The 24,679-nt window shown below is 41.0% G+C and overlaps 1 protein-coding gene across 3 annotated transcripts in view; it reads right to left on the bottom strand.

Moving 5' to 3' along the window:
* Positions 1–4,194: 4,194 nt before the first annotated feature.
* The window catches only part of DMTF1 (cyclin D binding myb like transcription factor 1), a 48,721-nt gene continuing 28,236 nt past the window's right edge, over positions 4,195–24,679 (bottom strand). For 2 of the 3 annotated variants that reach the window (XM_026862282.1, XM_026862290.1), the window contains 12 exons: positions 22,238–22,314; positions 20,860–21,017; positions 20,016–20,048; positions 18,187–18,296; positions 17,164–17,392; positions 15,345–15,496; positions 13,642–13,857; positions 11,202–11,290; positions 10,390–10,548; positions 9,300–9,686; positions 6,372–6,519; positions 4,195–5,553 (listed from right to left, as the gene is read on the bottom strand). In XM_026862282.1, coding sequence (XP_026718083.1) covers positions 5,444–5,553; positions 6,372–6,519; positions 9,300–9,686; positions 10,390–10,548; positions 11,202–11,290; positions 13,642–13,857; positions 15,345–15,496; positions 17,164–17,392; positions 18,187–18,296; positions 20,016–20,048; positions 20,860–21,017; positions 22,238–22,314 — 1,868 coding nt within the window. In that variant the 3' untranslated portion in view covers positions 4,195–5,443. The remainder of the gene's footprint in view (positions 5,554–6,371; positions 6,520–9,299; positions 9,687–10,389; positions 10,549–11,201; positions 11,291–13,641; positions 13,858–15,344; positions 15,497–17,163; positions 17,393–18,186; positions 18,297–20,015; positions 20,049–20,859; positions 21,018–22,237; positions 22,315–24,679) is intronic. The other variant, XM_026862298.1, reaches the window with a different exon arrangement.

Below are 24,679 nucleotides of genomic sequence, written 5' to 3'. Positions count from 1 at the left end.
AGGGGTTTGTGCCTGGCTGGCGAGGACCTTGTGCGGGGGGTGCTGGTGATGATTTCCCATGGAGGTGGGTCCCTCCCCACTGCTGCAGCCACCGCTGTGTCCCCGCGGCCTGGGGCCTCTGCGCAGAAGGGGTCTGGTTTTACCTATTGGAGCTGGGGACTAAGAAGAGGCTTAAAGAGTCTGTTTGCTGTGGGCCTTTTTCCCTTGGATACAGCATCTGCCTGTTACTGAACTGCAAGCGTGGGCTTAGGGCAGGGTTGCTGCTCTCCTGCCAGAGCATGCTTTGCTCTCTGCCACCTCCTCTTTGCTCTCTGCTTCCTCCTCCTGCCATGTGTTACTTCTACGTGACGTGGGGCTTCTCCCTCTACAAACGGTCTTCCAAAATGTAACGCTGGGAGGGAAGAAGGGTGCAAGACCAGGTGGAGGGAAACCTGGGTTGTCCTGCCTGCTGGCTGGGATGTCTTATCAAGAGGCTTTCACTGCTCAAACTCTTTCCTCAGTTTCCTTTAACTGTACCTATTTAATGACTTAGTATAATTAATTGAAGTCCTGGGTTTTTACTCTCTGCACATCTTTCCTGCTATAGCTATTCTTTTAGCATTCTGTCTGGGGTGTTACACCTGACTGCATGCAGCCCAGTCCGACCTTGGTGACAGATGCTTATACTCAGAGCAGCACCATGAGGAAAGTGAGGAGGCAGATATCCCAGCAGGGACGGGAATGTTCTCCTTTTGCATCAGGTCATTTTTGACTCCACTGAGTGTGTCAGTATGGGGTCCTGCCCTGGGAGCTCCTCAGAGCCCACGGTAACACAGCCCCATGTCACTGCCAGTCCCTGCCCTGATGCCATCTGGGGTGGGATTGCGATGCTGACACCGAGGGATACCTCTTCCCAGGTGCAGGAAGGTTGTCTCCTCCCAGCCAAGTGTTTTATACGGATGGGGAGCAGCAGAGAGAAGTGGGGGGATAGCTGTCCATCCAAGCAGGGCCACCCTGAGGCATGTTCAGGTCTGCTGATGTTAGGGGGGAACATTTGGGGTGCGGGGAACACCAGTTGCCCACAAATTCCCACCTAAGACACCATCAAGCTATTCATTCTCAGGCACGGAGACTAAAATAAGCTTTTTCTGACAACCTCTGTCTGTGCACTCCTGATTTTAAAACATTTTTTAAAAGGATCTGCACAACTGTAATTGATTCAGGCGTAGCGAAGAAGCCAATTGCAAACGAGCAAACCTGCTGCACATGGACTTGGCCAGTGCCACCTCCCTGAGGTCCATGGAGTTGGAGGAAGGGTGGCAGAGCTGACCAGGGAGCCTTGATGCTGCTGCTGGGTGTGCTGGGGATAACTTGGGTCCTGGCTGATGTGGTACTCTCAGCATTGTTGGTTACTGGTTTGGTTTACATGTTTTTTTTTTGGCAAGGCATGTGTGTAACTGTCCTTTCTTTTCTTCAGGACAGAGTCATCAATCTAGTTGTTGGCGGCTTAACATCCTTGCTGCTTGTAGTAAGTATCTCCCATCCTGTCTCATGTTTCGTGCCTCCCTTAGGTGACAGGGTGAAACCAGCACTCCTCCCCAAAACAGGCAGTGAAACTTCACTGTCTGAACAGGCTGTAGTTTGGGCTCAGGTAGTCACTTTGGGGTGAAACTGTCTTTTGAAACTCTTTGACAACAGGTGAAGGAGAATACCTATCTTCGAGCCATGTTTTAAGATCTGACTGCAATAAAAAGCCCCAGGTCCATGGGCAGATTGTCCGTCCTGGCTGTACGTGAGGCTGGGTGAGATGACAAAGTGCTTATGACCCAGGAGAACGTGTTTGCTTTCCTATTTCTTTCTACTGATGATTTATTTCCCTCTACTTGTGGCTTATAGGAGTTTTTCTGCTGTGTGTCACTTTGTCTCAAGCGATGCTTTCCCCAAGCTTTACGGACAAACCCAAGGCCATCATGACTGGAGAGCATCAGTTCTGCAGTCCATGGCGGCAGCACTGTTTGAGAGCCAAGGTGCAGGGAGGCGGTAGGAGAGCCAAGGTGCCAGCTGGTGGAAAGCTTGGCTGAAGAGATGCTCCTACACGGGCAGTGTGCACCCCCGTGCCTGCTGGGCTTTATGGGTACTTGGAGGATGGTTTTCAGCAACAAGCCAGAGTAGCAAAGCTTTAATCAATTTTTTTTTTTTCACCCCTCTTAAGTCTGATGTTTTGTCCAAGCGATTTTCCTCCAGAATTGCACATTTTCCTCCAACTCTCCACAGGGTGGGAGTTACAGAGCAGGGAGGGGCGTGCAGCGCTGGATGTGAGCGCTGTGCTGTGCCAGCCGTCGAGGCCAGCCTCTTCTCAATGCAGCTCTGACAGCAGGCGAGAACAAAGTCTTTATCTTTGTTTTCCTCCATACAGGTCACTCTAATCAGTGCTTTTGTCTTCCCGCAACTACCTCCAAAACCTGTGAATATATTTTTTGCTTTCTGCATCTCCTTGTGTTGCATTTCTGCTGGCATACTTGTAAGTACCGCTACACTTGCTGTGAAAGCATTTATAAGTGAGGACAAAAATCGAATAAAATCTGCTTTATATGGTGCCGCCTTCTTTTTCACACTCCTAGAAAAGCTTTCCTGCCTCCATAAAACAAGTTGACAATGAAGAGTGGTAACCAGTTTCGTGTTAACTGCAGAGAAAGCATGTGAACTAACCCAACTTCTGCAGGTCAGCTGTGATGCAAGACTTGCCACCTCTGACAACGCCACCTGTAGCTGCCAGTGGAGAGAGAAAGTAGGAAACGGGGGAGCAGAGCAGTGAGAAGGGAATGCGGAGATGCATTGTGCTGCAGAAGAATTGTGGTGGAGCAAAACACTTGATGTGGTGGGGGCAGCCAGGCACTTGCAGAAGTCAGTGACCTTTCTGGCCCAGGGGAGGTGTTTCAGTGGCAGGAAGCGACAGCAGGTGGCATTTCACTGAGGGAGGAGCTGAGCTTCCTCTACTCAACAGTTAAGCGTCCCAAGCGTTGGCAAAGGGAACTGGCAGGTCAGAGTTTGCAGAATCATGGAATCGTTTGGGTTGGAAGGGACCTTCAAAGACCATCTAGTCCAGCGCCCCTGCATGGCTCCTTCCTCTGCTGTAGCTTTTCATACTGGGAGCATTCTCCTTCCTCCAGCTGGGACCTGAACAGTCGCTGCCCCTCACTGCGGGGTAACTGGGACAGCGCTCTGCAGTGCCCAGTCAGTTCCAGTTGACAGTTCCATGGCTGGTATCCATGACTCTGCCCAAGACAGGCTGCGTAGTGCAAAACCTGATGTTTGTCCTCATCAACCAGGGTGTAGCCAGTTTGGAGTGTTAAAAAAACCCCACCCAACCCCTCCACCCTCTTCAACAAAGCTGACAAAACAAGCCCTGTCTTCACAGCTAACCTTGCACTCTGGTTTCACAGACAGCCTTGTTTTGGGGAGAAACACGTCGCCAAATTCTTGTGTGTTCTACCAGCATGCTGAGAAAAGAGGTGTTATTTCCTAGTTGTTAAGAAAATTAGTTGGACACTACACCTCATGGTCTCTAGGCAGATGAAGCTGGGTTGTTTTACAGGAGGAAAAAAAAAAAAAAAAGGTCTAGTCTAGAAGGTGCTAGTTCAGTTACTATAGAGTTTCCTCAAAAGTACCTGGCATTTTCAAGTAATGCAAACTCATCCTCTCTTCTAGATCTACTGGTATCGACAAGGAGACCTGGAACCTAAATTTAGGAACCTAATTTACTATATATTATTTTCTATTGTCATGTTATGTATATGTGCCAACCTGTACTTCCATGAAGTGGGCAAATGATGGACATGGGGAACACCCAGTGATGACGCTACCGTGTCAGACTGCTTTCAGCTCAGCTCTTGGCTCTACCCAAGACGTTTAAGTGAGGACAATCAGCCTGAGAGGAAAGAAGTGGGTTGTGCAAGGATAAATCAGTACATGATTTTCATGTAAATGTATATGTAATGTCCCTCTTGTTGGGGAGAATTATTGCCATAAGATGTGACATTCTGCTTTTTTTTGAAGAGCTACTGTTGCACTTAATGAACATTTCCAGTTGTACTGATGTTTCAGAATGGCACAAGCTTTTTCATTTTGGAAAAAAACTGCATTTTTTTATTACTGTACAAAGAAACTGCAGCATTGCAAGGATCTGTAGCAGTATAAATAAATGGCATCTTACAGTTACGTACGACAAATACTCTTTATTTCATTTAAACTGAATATACAATTATTTCTGTTCCCTAGGCAACCATTTGAAACTACACCTTATTTTTCACATTAACAAAACCACAGACTGAAAAAGACCAACTCTTGATTAAGAAGAGCTAATTACAGAAATAAATAAAATAATTTATACATGAGTCTTTAGTTTCTATAGCTTTTTCTCTCGATTCCTAGCTAACAGGCTGGTGCTCAGCCTAGTGTCTGTTTCAAACCCTTGAATGTAGGAATTGGCTTCCTTGGCCTCGGGACCCTATGCCCAAATTCTCGCAGAGCTTCTTCAAGACTTTGCCACCTCCACACCACCCCCCATCTACTGACTTGCTGCATAAATCACCTCTGGAGAGCTGGCTGGTAGTGTCATGTAAACAGCGAGAGAGACAAATGTTCCAGCCTACTCACAACAATCTTCAAAGAAGGTACAAGCTTGTGGAGGGAGGCTGGTGGGTCCCTGTAGCTTCCCTTTCTCGTAGCCCTTCCCTTTTTATTCAGCTTGCTGTAGTGATGAAGGAAAAGAAAAAAAGGAAAAAAAAATAATTTTCCACAAGTGATCTTTCTGAGCTCTGTCCGTTGCCAGCAACGGACTCTCAGAACAAGCAGACCAGGCAAGTCCCATAAGCATCTGAGTCTTCTTCCTGTGCCGCAGATGTACTGACAAGCCAGATCAGATGGGAATACAGACCACTTCATGATGCTGCCCATGCTCCCTGAAGTCTCTGATGGAATACATTTCTTCCTGAAATGTAACAGTCTCTTACTCCATGTATTACAAGAGTCAGTAAGTGCAGAAATCCTCACCCATTCTTCATGAAACGTGTGCAAACTAATCCTTGCTGCGGCACTAAAATGCTACAGTCCACAATCCTTGACTTCTGTCCAGTTTTCCAGATGTGCAGTTCAGCACACCAGTATCAAGTCAGATCAGAACTGACCCCGTGGATCCTAGCAGTGAGCACTGCAACAGAAGTTCTTTAAAACACTGTAACACCCTGGCTGAGACGTAGCATGTCAGGCTTCGGTTGGCTGCTCTGTAACCCTTTACAAATGAGGTAAATAGCCTGAGCAGAGAAAGTGCACTGTAGTCATTTCAAACTGGAAGCTTCTGCTTAAAGATACGGACTGACTGCTTTCTTTGGAAATGTGGCACAGGGTTGTAACTAATTTCACAATGCAAACATAGCCAATAGAAAATGGAGATAATTGCTGCTTCTCAGTGACAGCTCACTAAATCTTCAACATCCTTTGAATCTTCTGAGTCGGGACTGCCCAATGATGAGCCAATAATGTGTGACCCATCTCTGTGATGCTGCAGGATAGGATCTGTCAAGAGACACAGCACACTAGAACTGTTATTTACTGTGCCATTATAGCAAGATACAAAATACACACTTAGGAAACAGAAAACGCAGTCTGGAATTTTAACCAATTTTAAGCATTGTTGTTCAAATTGGGCAGTTCTCAATTTCTAGTTTCAAGGTAAGCTATATGGATGCAACTGGTGTGACTCAGTGGGATTCACTGGGTATTACTACATCAGACCTAGTACTGATCCTCTGATGGCTCTGCAAGGAGATCCTTCCTTGGGAAAGGAGCATTTGTTAGGTGCAGCAGTGGGAGGAAGAATGTATCTGTGCTGCTTCCAAGTCTGAGATGGCTCTTGGCACTGGGAAATGTGGCACAAGCTAGCAAGCCCTTCCAGGTGAGTGCTGTGCAAACACACCCACAAACAGCCCAGCCCCTCACCATGAGAGGCATCAAGTGCATTTCTGATGTCTCTGGTCTTCTCTCAAAGAAACAAATTTCATTCAAGCACCAGGCATGAAGAAATGCACACTAAATAAAGAGTAACTTATTAGCTTGTGTGTACTAATTCAAAGCTCAAGGGTGATGGAAACACCTCAGCAAGTGATGAAGCAGCTGCTCTTCTAACGCTTTTCCCACGAAGTTAAGTGGGTCTTTTCCACTTTTACTGATACCAGCTGGGTAACCAACTTCCTTAAAGTTTCATAGCAATGACATGAAAAAATATTTATGAGAAAGCAAGGATCTATAAAGTGTTGTTTACCGACACTCAGAAGTGCCACACTGCTTCAATGAATCCTACCTCCAGCATCAACCATATGACGGGACTGTCGTACCTGTCAGAGTTGTCAGGGGCAATACTGATTCGCTGTCTATATCATCTGCTGTCTGGATAAATCCATGGGAAGAAGGAACAATAAGCACAGTCTCATCATCTATTGCAGGCTGATCAACTTGTTCTTCTATTGTTGGAGAACCCAGGTCCTGCACAACACAGAAGAAAAGGACGTTGAGAGTGTACTCTGGTAGCATAAACAGAGAAACCTGCTTTACTCAGCCATACTCCATAGTAAGCAGTAAGACTCCCTGGATGAATTTTATCTCATTAAATTGAAATGTCAGCATCTGAGCTAGTTTACTTCACCATTTATAGGGCATGTTTCATCCTAGTGTAGGTGTCTAAAGGATGAGAAGAATTCTGTCCTGTGAGCAGTATGAAGGCAGGGGAAAGGAGAGACTGCAAGGTGGTGATAAAACGTTCTCTTTTAAGGCAAATGTTTTGTCTATAAATAGTGATAATTAAGCTTTTCCACTACTTGCTGTCTAGATGTTTTGAGATACTGAAGCAGTGCCTTTATAGTACATCCCAGCTCCACAAACACAATCTTTACCTGAACTTAAGTTCTACAACTTCTGTATCAAGTTTTAATTACTGAACACAGAGCTCAAAAGATGCATTTTAGCTGCAGTGCCTTGCCTGCCCTGTCACTTGCTGACTCCAGGTTGGCTGCAAACTGTTTTAGCTGAACCTCTTTATATCAAAAAATTGGCAATGTACAAGTTGTCTCTCTTGCTCTCTTTCAGTCCTGTAATAGCTGCTGCCTCTTCCCTGGCTCTTGGTAGTACTGGAATGGCAGTAATACATCTGGCTTACTCAGTGTCACAGCACACTCCAGCGGACTCCTGGTTCTGCAAGTGTAAAGACTCTAGATAGTATTGCCAGAATAAGCAGAGATATTTGGATTCCAGTTTTTATGTGTAACATGCGTAAGGTTTGTTCGAGCTTCCGGAATCACTGATGCAGAATGCTAACAAATGTTGTTGGCAGAATGGAAGGTACCTGGATTTATCACTGTTTTCAGAGGGAGCAGAAAATGTTTGGGAGAAGTTACAGCCCCCTCTGTTCCAGAAAATCCTGAAGTTCCTCCACCTGTTTAAGAAAACTTGTTTCTGTACATAGTTTCACAATGTTTTTGCAGAGGCAACTGCCTGAAAGCCCCTTCCCTGGTGCTGCTGAAGAGGAGTTGAGTACCTGTGCCGCAGCTCAGTGAGTCAGACTTGGTCCAAACGTGTAACCCATTCATGCAAGGCACAGTATGCCTGGCCTGCAAAAGCAGCTTTCTGCAGAGAGCACATCTGAACCAGCCCACGGTAAGCAGGATGCTGCAAGGACTGAAACTGGGAAGAGGAGGCGTGAAAAACTAAAGAAGCCATTGTGGCAAATGGGCACTTTTCCCAGCTAGAAATAATAAAACCCTGCAGCATGACTGCCTGCTTCCCACCACCCACACCCACAGTGACAATACAATACTGGCAAGTGAGTAAAAATAACACTGACAATGAAAGCAAAATCTAGGCATGTCTTTCTAGAGTAACTTTTCACTTAGAATCCCTCGCAGACAGTTCACTATTTCCTAGAATTTAAATACACATGTCAAACTTGAATCTCACTAGAAGTGTAAGGCAAATTAGAATTACAAACTCAAGTTGTTTTTCTGTATAGAAAAAAATTTTTAGTACCTCTTTATAACCTGCTAGCCATAAGTGATTTCTACAAAGTTTAATTAGGAACTAGGTTTATAGCAAAAGTTTGCCAACTCTGTCTCAAGAAGCTGAAATTTTAAACAGAGTAAAAAGCTGATGGGCTGCCTCAGCTGTTGAGAATCTTTTCACAACTATGTCAACCATGAGACAAGAAAGAAGAAAATGGAAGAATAATTCCCAGTTTCAGATGTATTCAGGATTCAAACGCTTCTGTAGTAGCAGACTGTTGAGATGTACAAAGGTCCTCTTTGTGAAAGCGTAATGGATATGCAGTGTCTCTTACAAACTTTTTTCAAAGACAAAGCCTAACAACGTCAAAGCATATCAACAATGGATTTTCAAGACTGATAAAGCAGAACTACAGCAACTGTAGAGCACAATGGTTTAGAGAACAGGATGGGCTATCTGAATCTAACTCATCTCTTCCCACAGTCTAACCTAATCAGGCTTCTAAGGAAAGAGGTACTTTCTACCCACTAAATAGAATTATCCTGGCTTTAGCATTTCTATTTTCCTTGACTTAGTCATTATAGTTCCAGCACCTGGAAGATGGAATAATTTAGTACAAACAAACCAAATGCCTAAAATTTGGATAAATTAAATTCTGCATCTCTGGTGTTGTTGCTGAATAAAACTGAGGCCAGAAACAGGTTAAATGCTTCCAATTCCAATTTAACAGGTACTTGAGTAGTATGTTTAACAGACGTCCTCAAAAATGGAAACTGTGGTACACCTCAAAACATGTTCCTGGATTCACAGAGCAAAACCTAAATACTCTACCTCACCTTCCTCGCTCAGCTGTCTATTTACCCGTACAGTATGTGTGTTGCACAATTAACAGCCTAGTTTAAAGCAACTGCATCAAATAGTAATCAGATGAAGGCAACTGTTCGGTGCCACTAATATTCCTGCTTTCCACAGTCTTCATACATATGCACCCTGGAGTAGTGGAGCAACTCCACAGCTAGGGAGGTATTCAATGCTCCCGATGAGGTCAAATATAAGCCTTAGTACCAAATTAAATGCTATCACTTCCACTCCCATAACATATTCATGAAGCACAAGGATAGAGGATCTGAACAAAATACTTATGGAACTACGATATACATGAAATTACTGATATATTTCATATGAATAGCTTAATATAAAGGTCAAAGATTCAGTGAAATAATTTTCCATAGAGAAATGGGGAAAATATCAAGTATCATGCCTTCCCTTACCTCAGTAACGTAAGTGCTGGGTAAATCAGAGTGAGAATCCTCTTCCTGTTTCAGGCTGACATTTGAAATCTCCTCCTCGGTTCTTACCATAACTCCATCCATCAGTTCACTACTATTCCTGCTGCTGAATTTGGAGGCATCATCTTCATTGTAGGCTGACTGTTCTTCATCACTCAGCTTGGACTGATGGATATGATCTGGGAAGGTATTTGCTTCTAGGGTATCGGGAGGATCTGTCAGGTCAGCTGACTGAATATCTGAATCAACAGTAAGTTCTGCCTGAGTGACAGAGGAGGAGATATCTTCAGCAGCAACGGTGCGGATTATGACACTTGGTGTGTGGCACTGCACCGTGACATTGTCACTTGTATTTAACAAGTGCTCTGGCTGTAAGCAGTATTTGCAAGAAGAGACACAAACAAAAAACAAAAAAATGTCAGAAACTTTCCTCCAAGTATCTTCAAATCTTTCAGCAAATAAAAGCAAAAGGACTCAAGAACCCATTACTAAGTGTAATTCAGAGTTTTACACATATAGTGTGTCAGCCCCGATCATCTGTTGACCCTTTCTGGCCTTAAACGAGGAATTAATGGACTGAATTTGGTGACAACTGTTCTTTAAGTCACAAATAAAGTAAATACATAACACGAAAGAGACAGCTATTCAGGTGAGGATCACTGTGATTCAAAGCATCAGAGTTTTCTTCCCCTGAATTCTGCATCACTTTCCAATCTCCAGTTTGCTTCCCCTTCTCTCACTCTAATAAAATGTAACACTGCCACTACTATACAAGTTTTGTGAAAACCACTATTCATTTGTGAGCATTCTGTTTTACTGGGGGGCACGCCACTAGATGGAGACATCATGTTCAGCTACAGTAAGAACTAAATTGCTTACTAAGCTAAGCTTTGAAGCAACTTGAAGTTGCTTCTTAAAATCAATACAAAGAAAGAAATTCTCATTCTTTAAGCAATGTAACACTGTTATGACTTAAGAACTGCTTTGTAGGCTTAACGTGCACATATAGGGGCCTGCATTATTATGTTCCCACTGCCCCAACTCCAGTCTTTTCACTGCTCGAAGTACATACCGATAAGGCATGAACTATGATCTGCTCTGGGGAGGCTGGAGCAGCAGCAGCCGTTAGGGTCATGGTAGGACTAGTCGTCAGTGTTAAAGGAAGGCCTTGGCTTGAGCTTGTCTGTAGTAAGTATGTACCTGGTGTTCCAGTCGGCTGGAGATGGAAAGACTACAGAAGACAACACAAGTTTAACATCCAAACACACTGCCTTCCTGGGCCACACTCAGAGCATGCTTGTTTACATGAACTAGCCTAACTGTAACTCCCCTGGAAAACAAACAAATACAATTAATCCCTACTGCACTGATTGCTGTACTGCACTCGAGAAGTAGAAAGAATCTATAGCTTTAGGCTGCCAAGACACATCTTAAGGCTGAGTCAAGCCGGACTGTATTATGCTGTACAACAGCAGGTAAGTAAGGAACAAATGCAACTTACTCTTAACATTGAGATGAAAGAGAAACTGTGCTACAAATTACAGTACAATGGAACTGAGAGAATCTTTACTTGCTGGGAGCTTCCTCTGGTTCTGTTATGTCAGATTTTAACAATAAAAAAAAAGCACCAAGGAAAACTTCACGGCACTAAGGCGTTAAAACAGATTTAAGCGTTTAACTGTATTCCACGTTTTACTCCACAGCCCTAATGAATTACACTTTTAGAAATACATTTTGTTTTGAACTTTTACGTTTTAGATCTCTTAACTTCCTCTTTCCACTTGAGAACTGTTTTTTTGGGAAATCCACAGTTCCATAGTCTAAGAAGTAGCTGTGCTTAAAAGAAAGAACACAAGTAACAAATATCAGTTCTCTGTTACTTACTGGAAGAATCTCAAAGGTCTGTAGTGTTCCACTGTTTAGGGTTATTGTCTCAGAGTCAACACTAGCAGCGGGGGAATCAGCTGAGGCTGCAAAAGAAAAAGAAGTAACAGAAAGTATGTAAACTAAAACATTTTAGCCCTGAAGAGAGCGTAACATACTATAATTACTACATAGCAGGGTACTGTTAATGCCAGTAATAAGAAAAAGAAAACTGGCTGCAATCCTAATGACAAGGTTCTCTAATTGCTACCCAAGATACAATACTATTTAAAGAGAACATTCTACAATCCAATAGAGCAAAAGAAAGAAAAGTGGGGTTTTAGTGCACAGGGATAAAAGCAGACAAATAAAGTTATCTGGCGTGATCTAATTACTTTTGTAATGAGATTGGTAAGAGGTTCTGCTGTAACAATATGCTTTGGATTATGTAATACTTGTTTTATACTGGTGTCAGGTTTAATATTGCTATGTTTCCCACGGACATTTTTTATTTTTAATTTTTAACGTTTTCTACCGTCCCCAGTATGTCTACCACTGATGAAACACCAGATGCTCCCCAAGATATCTGCCTGCCCTGTGTGTTATGACTGCAGTGTATAAAAGCTGTTAAGTATTCTTACTACAAGTGTATAATTATTTATGCAGTATCTCCATTCATTCTAAAAGTGATGAAGAGAAGCACGAAAACAGTTCACGTATCAGAGATTTCAAGATCTTCTGACCCAAACAGCTCATACCCAAAGCTTTGTAAACCTATTCAGAACCGTAATTATGATTTTTCCTTATTCTTAAAAAGCAAGTTCCAGGAAGCTGAAGTCAAATTAATACTTTGCCTGGGATTATCCAGTAATACCATAAATACTGAAAGGGCAAAAGACCTGCATGACAACAGCAGTGCTCCAAGCCCTGGAAACTTGGCCATCTCAGACTCTGTGGCTTCAAAGTCAAGTAATTTTGGTCTCTTAAGAAGATACAAGCTCTGATTTGGAAGCTTTTATTGTTGTAGTGGCATATTCAAGGTTTACTGCTGCAGATTTCCTGGCACCTAGCCTGTCTGTTACCTAGCCAGTCATGTTCATAAAGCCTACAGGAATTACCCCTTTGAAACCTTGAGCCTTCTATCAAATGCAGCTGAAAGTGGCTAATAGGTTCAGCTCTCACAGGATTGGGAAAGACACAATACAAAACTCACTCTGATTACACAAACAAATTCTTCAGGGAAGCAGACTAAAATGGGGAAAAAGGCTTGTTAGGCAGACAGGGGCAAATGACATCACAAAATAACCATGACAAGATTCAATTCAGAAAGGACTAAAAGTTACAGAATACCGGCACATCTTGCCTGCTCATCAAAACCCAATAGCTTTGACCAAGCTTGGTTGAAAGTCTGAAACCACTGACGTATTACGACAGATAAAAAGTTCTTGGCTTGGTGTTGCGTGTCATTCTAATTAAAAAATAAACCAGATAAAATGGAAGATGGCACTTAGTAAATAGATTGAGATAGGCTAACCTAATGAAATTATAAACAGAAAACTGTTTACCAAATGCCTATCTAGTCATAGTCTGAAGAATCAGTTCTTAGCCTGAGTAATCAGCAAGACTAAAGCACCCAATTCTCCTAATAAAATTCACAAATGACATTTTCCTAATAAAATTCACAAACATTGCAAAATAGTGGACAATGGAGACAACAGGCTGCATGTGGGGTGACTGCACTGGAGTGACTGGAGTTACTTAATAAGATCAGTTACAAAAACAAGCAGTAAGTACTACAACCAAAATAGAGCTGGTAATAAACGTTTGATAATGAGCAAAGCTCATCCTTAAGAGAGCACGGGAGGCACCAACTTAAAAAGAATACAGCGGTTAGAGCAGATCATCAGCTAAATATCAGTGTGACTCGGCAGCTAACACTGTGCCTAGAAATTAACTGCATAATAAAAGAGCAGGGCTAGAAAAAACATATAACCCTCCCTTCAGTATTCTTTAGAACTTAGGGATAGCAGTGTATGTATTTTACAAAAGGAGATCTTGTACATGACAGTCATTGTTCTGGACAAGAGCTATCAGAAGAAACTTAAGGAATGAACATATATACTGCATCTTCATTAAGAGGCTTGTGTAGGGAAGCCTTTCAATGAACACGTTATACGGCAAGCTCTCGTGTCCATGCACACAGACAAACACCAGAAACCCCTATGTCCAGGCACTCCAATTGCAGCTTCTTGGTACTACTGTCACAGAAACACCTACACTTGCCCAACAAAGTTAGAAACGGGCAAATGGAATCCAGAAATCCTTAATCTGAAGTTACAGCAAGACTGAAGCAGAGTCAATAAAATCCTTTAAGACATGCTCACTCCTCCTTCACCATCTTAACATAAGAAAGCTTTAGATTTCATCAGAGGACAGCAAGTCGTTCGTTTCAGCTACTTACAGACATGTGTAATCTGGACTGGAATCTGCAGAGCTGCCACAGGGCTTGGTACATTGCCTGCGTTCTCTTCTAAGCGAGCCACTCGAATCTGCACGTGCTGAACCCCCGAACTGGAATTAGTGTTTGGTAATCCACTTCCAGATTTGTTCTCCGAAAGCTGGTGCCCTGGATTGTTTTTTTGGTTCTCATGGAGTTGTTTAAGGCCCTTTATCAGCACTGAGAGAAAGAATACTCATGCTAAAGCATGTTGAAGAAGCACATTTGAAATGCTGTATGTGAGATTAATCCAAGATGAAAAAAGTAACCAAAATCCTTCTGAATTTGGAACCTAAACAATTTATAGAGATATATCAACTAGAAATTTAGCACATACGTAAAACACATTCATAGTCAACTACTGGAGTCAATTTGATTTTCTCAAGGAACCGAGGCATTGTAGGATGCTTGGGAAAAAAAATTAAAAGCTCAGAAAATTTTGGACCTCTCTAAACATGGCGTATCCCCAAGCTACAATCAAGTACCAGTATCACTAATTGTGTAATGCTGCTATCAGAAATAAACCCTTCAATCTTACAAAACACAGATGCTGATCTGTTCAAGAGGTTGACAGAACTGTCACTGGAAATAGGGAGCAAGACAGAATTAATCTCGGAGTAGCTATACTATGGTTCATTGTCTGTGCATGAAGTGGCCTGCTGCTCCAATAAAACTGCCCTCCTTTCTTCCCTATGATTGCTTTGGTCTCAAAGAGGGAGCGGTTGATATATACAAGGTTAGAAAAGCAGAGGGCTCTGCTTTTGTAGCATTCAATACAGCAAAGTGCTTAAAACATCTCCCACTCCTGACAGCATGACATTTTATCTGAGGAAAGAGAGTGGAGCCTGTTGATTCAGTGGCGTATTTATATTATGAAGTATTTGATGCAAGAACTGCCTATTAATGTATGTTAAGCATAATAGGGCTGCCCTCTCATTTTCAGCCTCCAGGCATGACTAATATATAACCACACTGACGACCACAGCAAAAGTGTCCATTAAATTACACCTTTCATTACAACATGACTAATCTCTCCGATTTTTTTTTCCCCCTCTCCCCAAGTCAGAGAACAGGACTGAACGTCATAGACTGAAACACCCTTTGGCTCAGGCACTAGTTTCTCCAACCAGGAATGAGAAAACACCATGAGACACATTTGGAGAGCTTTATACCTCCGATTCCTCCATTTCTCCTCGCTGTGCAGCCAGTAGTAGATCTATCTTCTGCCTTCAGCTAAGGTTCAGCACCTCACACTGATTTTAACATTTTCAAGGTAACAGATCTAACCTGAGGTGATACTGTCAGGCTGCAGATACATATCCTCTTCCACCTGAAGAGGTCACTGCCCTCCACACCAAAGATCATCATCATCTGAGATCTGCCAGCTGAGCTGCTTATACACATGCTCTCCTTTAGCCAAAGGGAGGGGAGTTGGCAAAATCTGCTGTTTAGTTGTATACGTCAGTTTGGCTTGTTTCCACTGAAACACTCAAGGACTGCTTGTAGAAGCAATTCAGCCAGCAGATCCAAGGGGCCAGTAACTTCCAGCAAAGGAACAATGTGCTCTTTGGCCAGCAATGCTGTGAGCAGACAACAAAATGCAGCCTTATTCCTTTGACATTTGTGACAGGAGCTTTCAGAAGAGAAGTGTGCAAGCAGTACATTACCAGGGAATGAAACATCTTTGTGGTTTGAAATCTGTCTTTTAATGGTCCACCATTTACTCCGAAGCCACTGTGGTGAGCGGACACTACTCCATCCTTCAGCTAGTAAATCCCAATTGATGTCATTTTCATCAGAAACTTCAAGTTCCGCTATCCTGGCAGGATACAGAAAATATTTACCTGTTAGAAACTACCCTCCAGATTGGAAGGGGTGTTGCACATCTCCGGTCTTGTCACACATAACAGCGGCAAAATGGCATGCTAGTGAATAGTCCACCAGAGCTCATGAATCGACACAGGCTTCCAAGGCGCCACGCTGCCAGAGGTCAAGCAGAATCATAAACAACAGAAGATGGACTAGACCTGTTAGATGATCCAGTCCATCTCCTTGCCATGCAGGATTATTCTCCTTATTTACATATATATTAGGACTTTGATCAGATTATTGTGAAGCATTCCAAATGATGGTACTTGCATCTTTTCTCTTTGGAAAACCATTTCCCAAACGCATCTCCACAGCAGGAAATACTTCCTGAGATTCACTCCAAACTTTCACTTAATTAATTTCATGTTATGATATTTACTTCTGTTTTCTCCTAAATAACACTCATCCGTCCTTAACACAGATTTTTGCCTCCTCTCAGATGCTTCTTAGCCAAAGTAGATGAAGTTAACTATATTATTGAACAGTTCCTCATAAATCAGTCTCATCAAGCTCTCCAGGTAAGGGACAGTCTTCACAGTTTTGGCAGATGTTATGCACACACTGGATTCTACCAGAATCTGTTTGAATACTACAAATATCTCTGAATTGCCTCCAGCTCATCTGTACATGGAGCATATGAAAAAGAGGGGAACAGTGAGAGGGGAAAAGATTTTTGTGGAAGTTAAGAAAAGTTCTCTTCACAAACCAAGCAACAGCATTGAACACTCTTGCTAGATTAAAAAAAGGAAAAAAAAAAAAAAAAAAAAGCTACCAAAACCAACTCTGCAGGATGAGTCAACGATATCTGGATAGACCAAAACAGATACCATTTGTACAGAAATATTAAGAATTATAACCAGCACATTCTGCAATGTGGAATCAGGTTCCTCATTTTGAGTTAATGTTAAACAGCTTCAGTAAATTAGTGAATATTGCTTTGTAAATAACGCTTAGATTCCCTGGATGTCTTGGCTTTTTATTCCCACCCAAAACTATCAACCCATAAAAATCCACTGGCTAAAAAGCCTGAGTTAAAGGCGTTCAAAATGGGAGGAGGACTGGAGAGAGCAAAAGATTTCCAAAGTTACTACTAGGTTGCCAGTTCAAATATAGTCAAAGATGCTGATATCCAAACAGTGTTTGGTGGCCTACATGAAATTAATTTGCAGTCTCAGTTTAGTTCTTTGTAGACAAGATGTCCACATCACAGAAACCACCACCATACTTGACCCTTGTTGGTCATCTCAGCAGAGAGGCCAAGGACTGAACGGGCAGGGAGACTGAACTACCCTCCAGTTAAGGGTTAAAGCGCATTGGTGGGGCAACGTGTTGGAAGCTTGCACGGTCGCTGCCTGTGCTGTACCTTTTCTGTGGAATAAAGAAGACTTCAGTCTCCAGGGTTTTCAATCTGACACCTTTCACGAACACTAACATTCACTAAAAAAACAAAAAACAAAAAATATGTTCAATAATAAATCTCTGGGAACTGTAAACACAGCAGTGATTTTTGGAGGGTTCTAGAGATTTTAGTGTCTAAGAAACCAGCAAAACGGACCCCAATGGAATCCTGCTAGTGTAATGTATCACAAACCTTTAAAAGTAACTAAAATAACAAACCTCAAGATCAGATTTATTTCATCTTCCTTGGTCCACTCAGTGCCCCCACTTTGTTTCCAGTTGAGATAGTTGAGCCATTTAGAGCGGCACTGCTTTTCAGAGCGCGTCCCGACCCGTTCTGCCACGGCAGCCCATGATACACCTTGTGTGACAATGTCACCTGGTTCTGTGCTAGTTAGCTCATGCACTACTTCTGCTAGTCTTTTTTCTTCTTTCTCTGTCCATTTTCCTGAAAGAGAGAAAAGCCCTCCAACTTAACTAACAGCATCTTACTATGGAGTATGGCTGAGTAAAGCAGGTTTCTCTGTTTATGCCCTCTGTTGTGACACGTAACATGTCAACAGACATTTTTCTTCACTGCCTAACACCTTATCCCAGATGCACATACTGATGTGTGATGAAGATATAACTGTTCTTACTTACTAACAAATTATATTATAGCCATTAACAAATGTGTAATTCAATTGTTTTGCTGCCAAGCGTCTTCTTTCTCTTGCATATGAATGCAGCCACATGGAGCTTATCAAGCTACTAAAGACTAAAGCAAACTGCTCCAAGCTACCTGAATTGTACTAGTTGAAGTAAATTAACCATACAACAATTCAGTTTACAGTAATTACATGAGGTCTGACTAAATTTTCTTTTCATTTGAATATACATGCTACAAAATAAACAATACTTTAGTCCTAAAGTGCACCTGTCTCTTAATTGACACTAAACATACAGTGTTATGTTTATAAACTTTAAGCACAAGGCAAAGTACTTTTTAATCCACCTCAGTAAAATATGTTCCGGTGGCATAAATGTATGATGGATAATGGACAGCAAAAATAAACTGAGTGTTCCGATCTGTAAGAAGAGAAACTGGAGAAACCTATACCAAATATGTTGGAAAAATGTCCCCAGATTTCACACTGTAAGTTCCTCAGTTCAGAGGTACACATCTCTGAAAACACCACTGACAAAGGTAAAGGTGACAGTTTTAACTAGAATATCCATTACTGACATGAGCATTTACCTCACCTGTGTTGCAGGTATCCTTCATCAATCTACATCGATCTTTTACAGAGGAAGCACTTCTCCCCAGTGCAGCTCCTATCGTAGCCCAGTCATTACCATGCTTTATTCTCAGCCTAAATAGAAACATGCTCATTAGCACTGTATCCAGTTATGAGATTACCAAAATATCAAATACGCTCTAATAAAAATAGGATAAACATGCAGATTACAGGCTTAAAGACAGAACGGTGAGTTGCTCTGATACTACATTATTACTATTTTCTATCACCACTGCTATGTGTTTTCTAGAAGCCTTTTGGGCCAGCTAAGCCACAGGATACTCAACAACTGCTTAATATCTAAATATTTTGCAGGAATGTTGCTAGACTTAATTACTGTGTTAAATAGAGTATGAACATTTAGGTAAACAGCCACCATCCATTCTACACAAATCCCTCAAAGATTTTCAGGTGGTATAGAGATCACCTGAGAAAGCTAAATAATGCCTGATGAAATCCCAGGCATCCTACAATTTAAATGAAGCAAAAGACTGCATAATCATGTTCATAATTTTAACTATTAATTTCCTCCCACACATGACAACAGGTTGCTTAACATGTTGAGCCGTAACTACTGTTAACGAATCTGGAACCACAGGCACCTTGTGAATGACACAAACCAGCTAAATTGATCCACACATATCCATCAACGCAATGCAAGACACTCCCTTCCTTCCTTCAGTCCCACCTGGTTTCTTCAAACTGCTCAACTCTGGAAAGCTGCAAGAGGAGATAAAGTCTGCAGCTCCTCCTCTTTGATCTATCAGGTTCATAATCAAAAATCAAAGAGCCGTACTGACAATTTCTGTATCTCTCTAATACTTCATAGGGGAGATCCTACCCTTGACAGGCCACTTTCTTTAGAAGTAACTTTTGTTCCAGTTTTCTAAAGAAAGGAAACTTCTGTTTTTCACAAACATAACTGCAAATGTTGACTGTGCTGGTAAAAATCTGAAACATTACTAGTTGCAACAGAAAGTTTGCTTTAAGAACTGTTGCACAGTGCCTTGTCGTGGTTTAATCCCAGCCAGCAACAAAGCACCATGCTGCTGCTCACTCACTCCCCCCCCCAACCCAGTGGGATGTGGGAGCGAATTGGGAAAAAAAAAATAGAACTCATGAGTTAAGATAAAGACAGTTTAATAGAACAGAATAGGAAGAAAAATGAAAAAGACAATAACAATCTGACAATAAGAATAAACATAAGAGTAATATACAAAACAAGTGATGCACAATGCAATTGCTCACCACTGACTGACTGATGTCCAGTCTGTTCCCAAGCAGTGATCTGCCCCGTCCCAGCCAATGTCCCCAGTTTATATCCTGAGTATGACATCCTACGGTATGGAATATCCCTTTGGCTAGTTCAGATCAGCTGTCCTGGCCATGCTCCCTCCCAGCTTCTTGGTACCTCTTCACTAGCAGAGCATAGGAAATGACTAGTCCCTGACTCAGGATAAGTTCTACTTAGCAACTAAAACATCAGTGTGCTATCAACACACTCATCCTAATCGAAACCACAAGCACTGTACCAGCTACTGGGGAGAAAATTAACTTGATCCCAGCCAAAATCAGGACATGCTTATGTTCTGAATACACATTAGAAAATATAAGAAATAATCCAAATGTAGTTTATCTTCAGATTAATATAGTGACCATTATTTTCTGATAAGAGTTGGAACAGTCAAATTACTTGCAACTTTTCAATGATTTCATGTAACAAAACCTGTAAAAACTACTCAAGCTACTAAATATAAACAAGGTAGCATGACCTTGTTAATAAAAAAGACTTACTCTTTAAGCTTCTCAATTTCCTCAGGAGTATACCTAAGCAACACGTAAATAAAAATACATTATTTTAAACAGAAAGCATACAGCACAAATATTTTGTTTTACTAACCACACTTTGCATGTTTAGTTACAACAAGAGAGTAAGGAATTTTAGCTGTAATAAACTATCTAGCTGAATGCTTCAAAAGAATGTGAAGAACAAATGCCATTTTGCACATTAGTGCATCTCTATGGTTATCTGGTTTAAAATTCCTCTCATTTGCCAGCAAATTTCCTTATTCTCAGTGGTGTTACTACTAAGAACAGAATTAGAATTTTGTGTATCAGTCTCTCAAATAAACACGTCTTTTTTTCTTCCTCAGTTCACAATCAGCATAAGGTTGACTTTCCATTAAAAAAGAATAGTGTTGAGATAGTATTTTTAATTTTCAACTACCTTAAAAAACTAAAAGCTAACACCCTTTTTAGCATTTCTGGATGGTGCCATCCCCACTGCTTTACAGATGGGCAAACTAAGGGCACAGGGATGAATATTGACAAGCTCAAGGTCACAGTTCTAGAAAGAAACTACACCTCAGCAGATGTATACTAGTGTCAAAAGTCTTCTAATTGTATCAGAATCCCTTCCGCACCTTTTTTTTTTTTTAAAAAAAAAAAGTTGTGGATATCATAAACTTAACACAATTATTGTCAAGACTGGTCTACTAGAATTCAGCAGAGGTGACGTGATTAGGAAGAGTTAGGTCTGTTTGGCTAAAATCTTCTGTCTCACATATAACATGTCAAACATTAAATACATGACCCTACTCATACCAATAAAACCATGCAGCATTAGAGGTTTTCATACTTTCCAACATGGTTTCTGTCATCATACATGCGAAGAACTCTTCTATAGACAGCAAAGAGAGGCCGATTCAGACCCCAAGCTATTGTCCTGTAGAAATCTTTTCTTTCATCTTTTGACATTTCAAATATAATTTCGGTGGCATCTTTTATTCCACGGGCCTAGAAGAAAGCATTTAAAAAAACCAAACCAACAAACCACAAACAAACCACCTTAGATAAAGTCTCCTAGAAATCAAGAAGCAGAATGCTTAAGAACTGAAGCCTAGCATACTAATATGCAATTTTCTATGTATGCCAAATACTACAGTCCAAGAGTTAAACTGAATATTGTTGGTTTTTTCATTAACACCAGAGTCCAGGTAGACGTGGAAGCTCTAACTTTCATCCAGATTTAAAAAAAAAATCTGTACAATGTCTATTGTAAGATCAAAAATTGAACCATCATTTAGAACATGATGGAAAATAAACTGTGGTGGAATTAGCCTGGGGTCATACAAAGGAAGGTTGTCAAACAGTGCCATATTAATTTATTAAATAATTTTAGATATTACTTATCTAAAAGTCTTTTTTTTTCAATTAAACTGTTCTTCTGATGGAAACTTGATACAAAAACACCGGTGTACAAGAGATCATCTCTAGATTTAAAAAACACTATAACCTATGAATGATTTTGTGTCAGAAATTCTCATACATGTATGGACAGGGACACTTTCTACAATTAATACTGAGGATTTTTATACCAATGAAGACCAAATTCAGGGCTTTTTTTGATCCACAAATGAAGGATGGTGAACCTGTAATATCTAGGCTATATATTCTCAGCTCTAAGGGCTCAGCTCTAATATTCTCAGCTGTAAACCTACAACAAATATGACTTCTGGGCAATTATCACTGTCAGCATGTTAACTACATGCATATTTTTACACTGAACTCTTGACACCAATATACTAAGGGAAAGAAAGCAGATACAGGTATCCCATTAGCATAGCAAATACAGATATGGCATCACAGAAGTCTGGAAGTTGTATTTAATGCTTTGTAAGGAAAATTATCCCTATCATAGTGCAATTTTTTTCTTTTGTCTTCACTAAAGGTTTCATGAGTGATGTATATTCAGAGAAAGAGACTTAAGTCACTTGAGCATTCTGACGTGAAATTTTAAAATGGGTTACATTCAATACACAGGTTAAAAGCAATGTTATATTCAGTAGTCTTAAATCCTTTGTATGGACACAGTTTTCTTATGTATTTCAAATGGGTAATGACTATTTCTACCACGAACTGATCAGAATCACATATTGCATATTCCGGGAAGTACTAAAGAAAGTTGGTTTCTAGCAGAAACTGCATCACCACACCAACTAGCAGATAACACATACCTTTAAATAACGCTCAATGTTACTCATCAAAATGTCAATTTCTTCCTTCGACCACATCCCTTGCTTCCACTTATGGCCTGAAAATAGAAATGCCAAACTAATTACTGAAGTGAAAGTCAGCAAAACAACAAGAACAGTAATACCAGAAAACACGAATTTCATTACTGCAATTAACAAAGAGGTAATTTTAGCTACTTAAACTAACTAGAATTAAACAGATGTTATTTCAGAACTTATAAACAATCCTTAGTAACTGTCAAATAATGTTTAAATAATGTGACTCAGACCCCTCTTCAAAAACATTTTTTTTAAAAAGAGAACATGAATTCCTCTATGTGCTGTCAAATCACATTTTCAGGCTTTCTCTTCAGCCACAAGTAGAAAATTTCTGTCTTTAAACTGACAGCTGAAATTTCCATGCACTCAAATGATTCCAGAAGTTGGGACTTAAAACGTGACTCATAATATTACTTGAGCAATTGGCAACAATGTGGAGATCTCTTATGTGCCTTATCACTTCCCAACATGTGAGTACTGCTACCTACTCTGAGTGCTTTTCGTAGAGGTAAATGTTCTACCTAGTCTATTTTGACGAGTTGGTCCGTAGTTCTCTTTTTTTTTTTTTTGCATTGGGAAAAATGCCCAGTGGTCACAGTCAAGACAAAAACTCATGGCAAGTGTTTTATTTCCCAAATAAAAGTGTCAAGTCATTAGAAACAAACATCTCTGTCAATGCTGTTAGTAACTACAATGCCAGTTAAGCTTTAAATGCAAAACCAATCAACTTTATTCAGAGAGAAAATTTCAAATCTGAAGTCTATCAATAAAACATTGAAGCATATATAGATGTCTTTTTTCCCCTCATGCTCATACCATACTTAATACTGCTTATCACTTAAGATTATGCTGGTGACCCAGTTTATATACTGGTGTGTGCTGGCTACCTGCCCATCTCTGCTCAGAAAAATCAGGGTACTTCCTTCTCACACTGCTAATTATCAGAGCTGAGAGGCAGAACACACCAAAGAGATTGTTTACTCAAATCCAATTAGAGTGAAAAGTACAGGCATTATTACTAACTCCATTGGAACTGATGAGAGAAAACTCTTCCCTTGTGCCTGATGGCTTCAATCTCTTCTTCTAGAGCTACAGAGACAGAACAGTAATCTACTATTGTAGTTGGGATTCCCACCTCTGTCCAAGCATCTGAACTAACTTAAAGGGACAGTTACTCTTTATATGGAATAATCTTTAATACCCAACTATTTTAGGAAAGGAAGCATATTTTACATTTCACATTTTTGCATATTCAGTACCAAGATTATGACAAACTACCCATGGGTCTTCAAAGAAAGCATTATCAATGGGAGACTGCTATAAAATGATGAGCTCTGGCAACACATGTCGAACACAGAGCTACTGTGAAAGACGACACATGCTGGGATTCCTCCACAGCTGATCTCTGTCACAGAACATGGAGACCTCAAGAAAAGTTCAGCTGGTATGGATTCTCAAATATTCTTCTCAGCATATTTTATTGAAAGTGTCTTCCCCAAATTATTAATCTTTAATTAGAATCACCAGATTTAGTGCCCTTGTTCATTCACAACTGTAAACACCACTTGTGATATATGGTCAGTTGATATGCCTGTGAGACAGCTACATATGTTGTAATCTTCTAATATATCTAATAAGACATGAGGCCATCAAGACACATGAAAACAGTCATTTAAGTCTCTGGCAAACCATCAGTACATACTCTCCCACTCACAGCTGAGAATGTGCTGCTCCCAACCAAAGTCCTTTACCACTGGCTACGGAGAAGATCATAACCTCTGTGCTTCCTCTGACCCTAGAGCACAGCAAATGCAGCAACAGGATTTCTCACTACTTTCACCCAGACGCCTCAGTGCTGTGACGCAAAGAGATCTCTTTGCTATCCCATGTCTGCCCCACTCCTTGGACTGAACACTGAATAGCTCTGAAGCCCTATAAATCTAGTAAGACAGAGAAAACGGGGAGAATTATTTATTGGCTGGTAAAAGTTAGTGCACACTTGAGATCAGTGAGTGAAATGGTTGTTGGCAGAGTTGCTCAGCTACCTTTCTCTGAATTTTCCATATCCAACACCCAGGTTCTATTTGCCTCATCCACATTTTTCACCGACTCCACAGTACACTCAGCTCTCTGGAGCAGAACTCACTGGGTAAGAGATCATTTGCTTCTGTGAGAGAAAACCATTACTTTTGTTCCTAAAGTTTTTGAATCAAAAAGGGAGTTGCTTTGGACTCACTGAAAAACAATTTTCTTTTCCCTAGAAAGAGGTAAAGTCAGGGTAAGAAAAATAGAGAGACTGAGGAAACTGGAGAGACAATATGTCTTCATTTGACACTAAGCTGCTTCTCTAGGTTTAGAAAGGCACTTTCCCTGGGCGGGGGGGGG

Source organism: Athene cunicularia (assembly GCF_003259725.1).
Source record: "Athene cunicularia isolate RWA chromosome 1 unlocalized genomic scaffold, athCun1 chr1_part2, whole genome shotgun sequence".
Lineage (NCBI taxonomy): Eukaryota > Metazoa > Chordata > Aves > Strigiformes > Strigidae > Athene > Athene cunicularia.
The sequence above is the reverse complement of the archived record's forward strand: the minus strand, read 5'-3'. Positions and strand labels throughout refer to the sequence as shown.